The 11,141-nt window shown below is 57.4% G+C and overlaps 1 protein-coding gene and 1 long non-coding RNA gene across 2 annotated transcripts; one reads left to right on the top strand and one right to left on the bottom strand.

Annotated features, from left to right (window-relative positions):
- The first annotated feature begins 6,882 nt into the window (after positions 1-6,882).
- Positions 6,883-8,285, top strand: LOC120642841. Its single transcript, XR_005662749.1, has 2 exons — positions 6,883-7,152; positions 7,866-8,285. It is a non-coding gene; the product is annotated as an uncharacterized LOC120642841 (long non-coding RNA).
- Positions 8,286-8,445: 160 nt separating this feature from the next.
- Positions 8,446-9,147, bottom strand: LOC120642976. The gene has a single exon (XM_039919525.1). It carries the CDS (start codon positions 9,145-9,147, stop codon positions 8,446-8,448), a length of 702 nt encoding a protein of 233 aa, XP_039775459.1.
- Positions 9,148-11,141: the final 1,994 nt, after the last annotated feature.

Consider the following 11,141-nt stretch of genomic DNA (forward strand, 5'->3'; position numbering starts at 1 on the left):
TATATTGCTTCATACACATGCACCCTGTACCCTTATTGGCCAGTTGTACACTTGTTTTACTGCACAGGATGTATATGTCTATCCACTTTTTTCCCCTCAGAGCAATGCTCATCATATTACAACTTCCTAATTTACTGTACAGTCATAATTTGCGTTGCTCCTATGATATGATCAATGTCTTAGTGATCAACTATTAAATTTCAAATTTGCTTGTGTCTAGACTAGGGCGGGAAAGACTTATAGTATGGAGGTAAATTAAATGTCCTTGAGCTTTAATTTATGGGATAATTACTGATCATGTCACTTCAGCCTTGACCTTACACATTTTTGTAATCTGGAATTGGAATGTAACATAGGGGCCAAGCATCTTCCATTGCAATGAACAGAAAACTAGCGAGTTGTGGATGAGCTTTTTGTATGTTTAGGATCATCAGCAAGCATGTGGACTGTGAAGCTGTCAATGTTAACATACCAGCCTCATGCTGATTTAGAATCCACATTGCTAGTTTTCCCCCCCTCCAGTTGTTAGGTTTGCTGAATAGTAAAATAAGTTCATTTGCCATGTCTCAGGTGGAGATATATTTGGAAAAAGTGAGGTGAGTATTTGGTAGAAAATTTCTCATGCCTCTTTAGAAATGTTTCTTGAAGTGCTGCTATGGAGAGCATACACTTTTAGCTGTTCTTATCTCAGGGACCTTCTTGACTTGTCCAAAGACAACCTGCAGATCAAGGAAAGTAAATCCCAAGTGATGCTATGGAGAGCATACACAAAAAGCTGCTCGTTTTTTATTTTTGAAGAGAAATATATTCAGGATTACAATATCATGTGTGTCGTGGTGTGCAAACCCACAGCCGGGTGGCGTATTGCACCCGCCTAAACCCAGAGGGTGAGTACTCGGGGATAGATAGGATTAGTCCAATCTAGATGCAAGAACACGATGAACACAGCAGGTTTAGAGTGGTTCGGGCCGCCGGAGCGTAATACCCTACGTCCACTGTGTGTTGTATTGCTTGTGCTCTCAAGAGATTGAGAACGGGATTGTTCGGAGTGAATCTGAGCTTGTGTTGTGTCTGACTTTCCTTGGCCTTAGAGAGTGTCGAGAGAGTCTGGAGTGTGCAGCGAGCGCCTCCCTTTTATATCTCAAAGGAGGCGCGTACATGGCTGTTGAGTACCCGACAGGTGGGCCCAACGATGTTGTATTTAATACGAATGGGCTAGCGCTATTATGGTGCTACGCCTGGGAAAGATTTTATTCCGGGATTTCCTTGCCTTGCCCGTGGGAATCTTCCGTCCGGGCATAGCCATGCCCTGTCTTGTCGAAACGGCGCCAGGGCGTAGCTTGCGGCGTAGCTTGCCGTAGCCTGCCGCGTAGCTGAACGGGCCGTGTAGCTTGCGGCATAGGCGGTATGATGAAAGGGTGTCGTGCCGTCGTATCCATTTAATGCGGCAGACGGGCTCTGCGCGGATGCGGCGCATGCGGCTGCACTGTGTACCTCGGTAATATGCGGTCTACAGTGAGGCCTGACAAAAGCTGCCCCGCGCGCCGCGGCGGCAGAGCACACCTCAACTATCCGCATTGAATGCGGTGGGTGGGCGAGTCTTCCAGCGGAAGACTCGCGCCCGCGCCTGCGCCTGCGCCTGCGGGACAAGTGGTGGGGGCGGACCCCGCCTCGGTGGTATATTGGTTCTACGCGCGTGGCAGGTCCGGACGGACGCGGGGAGGTCCCGGACCCATATGGGGGGTCCGACCCCTCGGCTGTTGGCACGGAGCTTCCCTTCCTCAGGGACACGTGACGTCACCGGACCCGTTCCCAGAGCGGGGAATGGGTCCGGGGCCGTTGGCCTGGTGAGGTAAGAGCCGTACCCCTGGGGCCCGGCTGCTCCGCCCCTGTTGGCCTGGTGAGGTAAGAGCCGTACCCCTGGGGCCCGGCTGCTCCGCCCCTTAGGGCGTAGTTATGGATGACTATGCGAGCCCTGTTTTACTACAGTAGGAGTGGGTATCCCTGCTACAGGGTACTGACAGTGGTCCCCGGGCCCACCTCGGGTGAGGCGACGAACCCGCAGTTGGGGCCACTATTGTGACCTAGCTCTGCATAACTTGAAGCCTCTAGTGTTAGACTGTGCGCGCTGCAGGAGTCTTGTCCGGCTTTGTCCATCCAATGGGTTCCTTACTGGCCCATCACGTTGCAACGGCTCACTGACTCAAGGCCCCCACGCACAGTGGTGTGCCTAGTCACGCGTATAACGCTCGGTACTACTGCCGCTGGGGTAAAAGGAATTCTTTTCCGCCAGTGCGGTTCCCAAAAGGTCTGACCCTGTCAGCGCTCGTACAGGCACGTCGGTTCGGCTTCCGCCTCGCTCCGTGTGCACGCGACGGTTCGAATCCCGCCTTTTCACACCTTCGTTTGTTACCCGCCTCTCCTGACAAGTGGGCCTGGGCCCCCTTGTCATGGACCGGGCGGCTAACACTAGGCGTGAGCGTCGCTTTGCATCCAACGACGGTTCCGGGGCGCACCATTTGGATCAAGCTTCATAAAGGGCCGAACCACATACCGCGGTTATTTTTCCGCATTCGCCTTCTTCCTTCCAAACCTTTGCGCCCCTTTGCCTTCGAGCCTCCTCGCCCCTTGCTCTTCTGCGCAGATTGTTCCTCGCCTCCATAGCAAGATGGCGTCCCTCGTTCGTCCCCGTCGTTTCCAAACCGAGGCGGAACTGAACGTGGTGCGCCGCCTGCTTGGGTGGAGTCCACAGGAGACTGCCTGGGGAATTCGAGCAGGCTCGGTTCCCCTCGGCGATCTGCGCGGCGGGGAATTTGTGCTGTTTATTTCGCACATTTCCACCGGGGTGGGGCTGCCGATATCTTCGTATTTCCTGCTGCTGCTGGAGGATTTCGGCCTCCAGCTCCAGCATCTCACGCCCCACTCCATCCTTCTGACGTCGATCTTCGTCCACCTATGCGAGATGTTCGTGGGGGTGCGGCCCTGCGTCATTCTCTTCGGCCACTTCTTCGTCCTGGTGAAGTCCGGGAAGAGCAAGGATGAAGTGGGGGCGTACTACTTCCAGACAAGGAGCGATCTGCAGATGCCCTACATCCCCGGGCTTACTGGCGGGAAGTGGGAGGATTGGCACAAGGAGTGGGTGATAGCCACCACCGAAGCCAACGAGCACCTCATCATGCCGACCGAGGGACCCGCCTCCGACCGCCAGTCCTGGAGGGCCAAGCCTTCCCTGCCGTCGGAGTTTGACCCCGTGCTGAGCAAGATCAGGACGCTGGCGGAGAGCGGCCTCACCTCGCTGCACGTGCTCGGGGACTTCTTGAAGCGCCGGATTGCCCCTCTGAAGCAGCGGCCGCGTCCTGCCTGGAGCTTCACCGGACTCCAAGACTGCAGCGATCTGACCCAGGAAGGCCTGGAGGTCGTGGTGCGGGCGGTGACAGGGGAGATCTTCGTCCCGGAGCAACTGATCCTCCCTCAGGGCGTCGTTCCCCTCTGCGAGGACTCAAGCCTAAGGGCTGCGGTGCATGCCACTCTGCCAACCCTCGACGACGGTGGGCTAGCAGCGCGCCAAACTGGGGGCGACCCGGACCGTGGGATCCGGATCCCCGGTGCGTCCGAGGAACAGGCCGTGCCGAGCACCGCAGGGTCTGGCCCTTCTGCCAAGGGCAAGCAGGCCGTGGCTGGTAGCTCCGCCGCGAGCGGTCCCAGCCAGGCCCGAAGCAGCTCCGGCGCATCGCCGGAGGAGGTGAGCCGGCGCAGGTTGCACCGTAGCGACGGGACCCCAGTTATGGAGCCCGCCGCAAAGTGTCAGAGGGCCGCTGAGGACGTGGGCCAGGGTAGCTCCCGGGCCCTCGACTCACGCGGGACCCCTGGTGTAGCTGCGCCGCCATCACCACCGCCGGGAGGTGCCTCTCCCCGGCAGCAGCAGCAGCAGCAACAACAACCTCCACCACCATCACCACCACAAGGGCAGCAGCAGCAGCCACGAGGTGCGCCTCCGCCGCTGCCACGGCAGCAGTGGTCGCCCAGCCTCCGTGGACGCTGGAGACCCGGCGCTTCGGGGTAAGTGTTCTTCTGTTCACTCCCCTTATTCCTGGTGCTTCGCTTTTTGCTGAAGAGCTTCTTCTCTTCGTTTGGCAGGGCCTCTCGCCCAGGCAGCTCTTCCGCCGCCGCTGGCTCATCAGCCTGGGTCCAGGCGACCGGTGCCTCGGCGGCAACGGCGGAAGCGACGGCGGATGTGGGGAGCTCGGGTGCGGCGACCTCCGCTAACCCGATGGTGCCCAACGCGGCGGCGGCAGATGTGCTAGTGCCAGGCGCAGCAACGTCCAACGCGGTGGCCCCCGAGGCCCCGGTTACGGTGGCAGACGCACCGACACCGGGCTTGGCGACGGCGAGCACCTCAGTACCCGAGGGACCAACGTCTGTGCCAGATGTCCCCACCCCAGCTCCCAACCTGAAGAGCTAGAGGTGGTCTCTGGTAGGCGGCTCTTACAAGGTCCCCCAGAGGAGGATGCGGTTCCCCTCCCCCGGGTGCTGGTCCGGGTCCGCAGACGATAGAAGAGGCGACCTCTACCACTGAGGCAGCATTCCGATGGGAGTGGACAGCTCTAGAGAGCGAGCGTCAGCGCCTCGGCGACTGGCACATCCGTCTGGAGGAGCGCACGAAGGTCGAGGCCTCTCGTGCTGCCTCCGCCCGGTCCGAGCTTGAGGCCGACCTTGAGTCCTACAGGAAAGGGCTCCGGAAGGTGTTCGACCGGGAGCTCGTGGTGGCGGGACGGGAGAAAGCCCTGGAGCTGCGGGAGCAGGCTATTGCCAAGAAGGAGGCCAGCCTTGCGGCTCAGGGATCCGAGCTCGAGTCTCGTAGCCAGGGACTCGAGGTCTGCAAGCAGGAGCTCGACAAACTCTCCGAGTCCCTGCATCAATGGAGCCAGGAGCTGCAGGAGACCGCCAGCCAGCAGGCTGTTGCCGAGATGGAGCTCGACGAGGAGAGGAAGTCCCTTGCACGGTGGGAATCCCTCACCATCAGCATGGAGTAGGTCCTTGCGTGCCAGCGCGAGTGTCTTAAGACCCTGAAGGAGTCAGCAGCGCGGAAGGAGGCCTCGCTCCAGGAGAAGGCCCTCCAGCTGGAGGTGGCTCAGGCGGCACTGGATGCCCAGGTACAGGAGGTGGTCTAGGAGGCAGCCCGGAAGCTGCAGGAGGACCAGTGCATGGGGGCCCAGCGAATCATCGACTGGATGGGCGAAGCAAGCTCAGCTCTGGTGCCACTTGGAATGAGTCCAATCCAAGCGGCAGAGCGGCCAGCTTCAATTGCTGACGCCCTCCCGGTGCTGAACTCTGCTTCAGAGAGATTCCGGCGCCTGGAGCCGATCCTCACTGGCCACCTTGAAGCCGAGGGCCGTGAGCTGTGCCGGATGGTGGCGGAGTATATTTTGACATGCCTCCGGAGCCACGACCCCGCCATCTCGCTAGCCCCCGTCGTCGATGGTCTAGTGGCGGAGACGGAAGCCTCCGCTCAGGAAAGCGTGCGGGAGGTCGTCGACTTTGTAGCTGCTTATTTCAAGCGGGAGCCTGCAGATTCTTGAGCTGGACCATCACAGCAGTAGAACTTTTGTTTTTTGTGTTATGTAAAAACATTGTACTTGTTGAAATTTTAATAGAAGAAATTTCAACTTAGCTGTTTGTCAGTTGCTCTGGTTGTGGTATGCAGCACCCCGGCGCCCTGGCTCCCTGGTAGATAGGTTTAGTTGTTAGAACATATCTGCCATCCGAGCCGAGAAGACGCTCCGGACCCCCCCCCCCCTATGAGGTTGAACAAGTGTTCTTGGGCATAAGTGTAGCACAGATTGTAAGTCAAACGAGCGACTTATTCCCTGAATAGCAGAAAAAACTACAGAGAGGAAAATCAAACTCGCTGGGATGGTAGTAACGATACTGCAACTTAGCTGTAGAATTCATTGGGTCCAAATTGTAGTTTACTTTGACTTTTTTGGTATATGCATTTTGCTATGTGTCTAGACATTATGTCTAGACACATAGCAAAATGTATGCACAAAAAAAGGTAAAGGAAATTACAATTTGAAACGGAGGGAGTAGAATTCAACTACAACATTACATAGTTTTTGCAGGATTGAAACTACAGGAAAACTGACTGTATCTTCATGCATCCAGGCCTTGTTTAGATTGCAAATATTTACAACTTCAGTTACTGTAGCACTTTCGTTTATATTTGGTAATTAGTGTCCAATTATGGACTAATTAAGCTCAAAAGCTTCGTCTCTTAAATTACAGACAAACTGTGCAATTAGTTAATTTTTTTACCTATATTTAATGCTCCATGCATGCTTCTATAAATTGATGTGATGGAGAGAGTGTGAAAAAATTTAGAATTTGGAACGGCGTGGGCCGCTCGAGAGCCGTTACGGCGTTCCTCGCGGGCCAGCTTGGACGCCCTGGACGCTGCGCCGCGGGGCCGTGCTGAGCAACGTCGACGCGTTCCACCAGCTGTTGCACCACGCATCACAGGGCTTTCGCATCTTTCGTGCAATGCACGAAGATCCCATAGGAGTAGGTACCCCCATCGGGTCCGAACAGAACCCGGTAGAAGCTTCGAGAACGCGCGGACGCCCCGCGGCCCCACGCGCACCTCTCCACTCGTCGATCACTACCCATAGAAAATTCAATGCTCCACTCTACTCCGTCAATCCTCCCGCGGCGGCCCAAATCACGCCTGAAGCTCGCGCCAACTCACTGATCCGCGCCTCGCCCCTCTCCACCAATCCCCTTCCAGCATTAGATACCTTTCGTGCGTTCCACGAAAGAGAATTTCGTGTAGCTACTATAAGATAAGACCAAACCCAAAAAGAAAGGTCACATCACACACAAAATATCTGGGCGAAAGAGAGCGGGAGGGTTCCACTTCAGAGAGAGAAAGAGCGAGAGAGAGAGCACGGCGGCGGCGGAAATGGCGGTGGCGGCGGAGAACGAGAGGACCATCGCCGGCCTCCAGGGAGCCCTCCGCCTCCTCGCGGAGCAGCCGACTCCGGTGGGCGTCAGCGTCAAGCTCGAGTCCGTCCTGGCCACCAACTTGCAGTAGTAGTTCAAACTGCACCTGATCCGGGTCCTGCACTATTGCTATCGCTAGAACACGAAGAGGAGGTACCGAGTGTTTTACTGTTTTAGCATTACGATTTGCCTTCTTAGTTTATTAGTTATTATCCTTCCTCTCCTGGGTCAACATATTATACTAGCTAGACGTCTAGACCTATTTTTTACAACAAATTTGCAGGCCACATTTGGCCTTTTCAACATTATGTCTTGTACTTAGCTTGATCCCAGCACAAGAACAGCAAAATTCACATTACTCATGACCTGTCCTTATCTTACACACACATAGTGGGATGCAGTGGCGGAGCGGTGAGCCAAAACCAAGGGGGGGGGGGGGGGGGGGGGGGGGGGGGGGGTGGTAGTTCGATCAGACTTCAGCCTTGATACCTATAGAGTTGTTCATCTAGAAAGGTTTGAACAAGTGCTGCTGCTTGTAGATAAATGGAGCAGGGGGGAGCTTATGTCGTATGTATGCATACAACCATGCAGCTGCGGCTTGGCAAGCAAGCATGTAGAAGCAAATCTTGAGAAAATTTCATGGGGCAAGGGAGGGCCGGAGCCCAGTTTAGCCTCCACTAGGCTCCGCCCCTGGTGGGATGATTGCAGCAGATCGAGCACCAAGTTTTGCTGACACTGCCAGTAGCAATATAACGTGATGGATTACAGCACATCAGATTTATTGCGAAGCGGGATTGTCCAGATGTAGTGTTTATAATCATCAAGAAAAATAACGTAATACTTGTATCCTGAATAACTGTACACAGGTGATGTCCACACATCGGAATGATCTAATTGGAAAGGGAAAAATGTTTGAGAAACTGAAGGAGCAAATGGCAGGCGAGGATGTTTTCGACATGAAGAACATGAATGCTTTTCAGATTTATTACAGCTAAAACCAAAAGTGTGCAGAACTTGAGAAGTGACTGGGTGGCCGGGGTGTCCCAGTCGCTGATGCCACAGGGACGTTGCCGAGGACGCATGAAGAGCTTCAGGATGTGGAAGACGGAGAGGGTAAAGATCGCCGTTGCTTTCACATCAGAGCATCTCCGCCATGGTAGGAAGAGCCTTGATGGAAAAACCAGAAGGGTCAAACTCGATTAAAACATTATTATCACGAGTTAAACGACGAACAGAAATCAAGTTCTTAATGAGAGAGGGTGAAACAAGAACGTCATTTAGATGAAGAGGATTGGTGGCAGTAGGAATGAGTGTTTGTGCTTGATGTGTGACAGGCATTTGAGCACCATTACCTACTGTGATGACTGAAGAAGATGGTTGAAGGTTGGAGAGAAGGAGGTTACCAGGAGAGGAAGACATATGCGACGTCGCGCCGGTGTCGAGGTACTAGTCGGAGGCGGTGGGAGGTTGGTGCGGGACGCCGGAGGATGGCAGCGCCGCGTAGAAGGCACTGGTGTCGAAGACATTGGAGGGGTGGGAGGCGGCCACCATCGCCTGCTGCGGCTGGAACGGTGGGCGAGCCCCCAGAACGCCGGCACCCGGGGCACGGAAAGGCATGGGCCAGGTCTGCACCATGCCTTGCCACGGATTGTAGCCCGCGGCCCACGGCGCGGACTGGGTGTTGGGGGTGTTGCCGTTGGCATTGGAGGGCGAGTTGCCGCCGCCGTTGTTCCGGTCGTGACGACGATCCGAGCGGTTGTTGGAGCGAGGGTTCCCGCCACCGTTGCCGTGGCCGGATCGGTTGTTGGAGCGCTGGGCGGGCGGGGCGGAGGACCCGTCCTTGGCACCGGAGGAGACCGAGCTGGAGGAGCCGCCGGAGTGGTCGCTGTGGGACGCGGTGAAGGCCTGCCCAGCCTCGTCATTGGAGTCGTGCTGGAAGCTAAGCTCCTCAAGGATGAGGAAGGAGCGGGTGCTTTGGAAGGTGTGCGGCGGGAACTTGGAGGTGATCACCGGCTTGACGTAGCGGTACCGGGGGTTGAGGCCGCGGAGAAGATTCAGCACCTGGCTCGGCTCGGAGACGGCGTAGCTGATGTCACGCAGCTGGTCAGCGATGCGCTTCAACTTGGTACAGTAGTCGTTCATCGACATGTTGCCTTGTTGGAGAGAGCGTAGCTCGGTTTCGAGGAAGCCGGCACGCTACAACTCATTGTCATGGAAGAGGGCCTCGACGGCGTGCCAGAGGGAGAAAGCGTCATGGTTGTCACGGCGCACGACGTCGTAGACGCCCTTGGAGACCGTTGTGAGGATCCAGTTGACGACGCAGGAATCAATCCGGCGCCACTCGCGATCGCGGACGTCGTTCGGCGTAGTGGTGTTGATGTGGTCCTCCAGCCCGAGCTTGCCGAGGGCGGACTCGAAGAAATGACGCCACTGACCGAAGTTGCCGTCGTCCATCTCAAGAATGATGGGAACATGGTGGCAGATGGAGATCCCTTGGATCTGGGAGGAGGTGGATGGAGCGACGGAGAAGCCGTCGTCGAAAGTAGAATCAGAGGCCGCGTGAGAAGAGGGAGCCATGGGAGCGGAAGCTGCATGTGCCGGAGAGAGGGTAGGATCGGCGGAGTCTGATACCATGTAGAATAGAATTGCTCAACTGGATGCTTGTATTGATCATATGAGTGTACATATATAGTATTACAACACAGGCCTTTGGCCAAGGCCGTTCAGGCGAGAACGAGCGAGTGCGCCTACGGAATGCTGAGTTTCCGGATGACCGCACGCAAGGAAAGTTACGGTCGACATGGCCCACCACGTGATCCCCCTCCCCCACCTGCTCCCTTCCTCCTCTATTTTTTTTTCTCTTTCTCATTCTGGATCTGGATCCAGGCGAGGTGCCCGGCGCCCGCCATCCAGCCCCACCTCCCGGCTGCCATCCTTTTCCACTGCACATGGTCTCCCCCGGATCTCGAGCATGGCGCCCCCTCCCACTTTTTCCTTTCTGCTCCTTCCTTTTCTGCTCCATGGCGAGTCGGCGGTGGGGCCGGGGCGGGAGGCGCGGCGAGAGCGCAGCTGTTGCGGACGCGTGGGCGCGGCGCGTACACACGGGTTGTTGAGATCCTACATGCCCGGGCGTTAGACTTGCTGCACTGGGTCCTGGATACACATCCGGTACCCATCCTGCAGGAGACGGATCCAGGAAAAATCGCGGCAGCGGTTCCTGGATGTCTGCCCCGGACGTACGGCAGCTCCGGTACGCGCCTCCCTGGGGCCCGCGCTCGTCCAGCTCCACCGCTCGAGGGAAAAGGCGAGGAGAGAGGAGGAGGTCCAGCCCCGGAGCTCCATGGCCGCCGCCTGCCCGTTGCCGTCGTCCAGCCCGCGCCCCTGTTCCAGCCACGACCGTCCCGGCGGCCTCGCTGCGCTCGGGAGCAGGACGACGTGCGGCCACGCGGATCCGGGAAGCCGCACGTGAGGGCGCCGCCGGACGAGGCCACCTCGGCCGGACGCGGCCACCTCCGCCGGAGCAAGGAGAGGCCGTGCGGTGGTGCTCCGGCCTTGTCCTTGAGCCCGGACTTGATGGCGCGCAGGAGGTCCGCGAGAAGCGCCGGGGAGATCTCGCCGATGAGGGACCGTCCTCGGTGACCACCTCGCCGGCCGCCGGCTGCGATTTGATTTGTGGGAGGACGCCGCCGGACCACCTCGAGCAGTCCACACTGTGGCCGTCCTCGCCTGCCGGTGGAGAGGAGGCGCTGGGGCGCCGTCGCGCGGGCCTCTGCCGCCGCGCCCGAGGCCGGCGACCTTGGAGGCGGAGCACCAGCGAGCTTGGAGGCGGAGGAGGTGGAGAAGAGGTCGTCCTCGGACCGCCGCGCGCACGCGACCCGTCGCCGCCACGGCCACGCGCAGGGAGGGGGAGGCGCCGGTGGAGAGCCGCCGTCGCGCTGCCCTGCCGCGGCCGCCGGTGGGGGAGAGAAGAGGGAGCTTCTCGCGCGGAGTCGTCGGCGTGGAGCGAGGAGGCAGGGAGAGGTGGTGCGGTCGAATGGATGGAGAGAGGGGGAAAAGTAAAAGAAAAAATGAAAAAAAATGACAAGTGGGCCCCATAGTTAATAGAGGATGAATATAAAAAATTGATGAGTGTGAAAGAATTA

Source organism: Panicum virgatum, chromosome 7K, assembly GCF_016808335.1.
Source record: "Panicum virgatum strain AP13 chromosome 7K, P.virgatum_v5, whole genome shotgun sequence".
NCBI classification, from domain to species: Eukaryota; Viridiplantae; Streptophyta; class Magnoliopsida; order Poales; family Poaceae; genus Panicum; species Panicum virgatum.

Coding starts and splice junctions, on each gene's coding strand:
- LOC120642976 (XM_039919525.1), bottom strand. CDS start 9,147: ATGTCGATGAACGACTACTGTACCAAGTTGAAGCGCATCGCTGACCAG.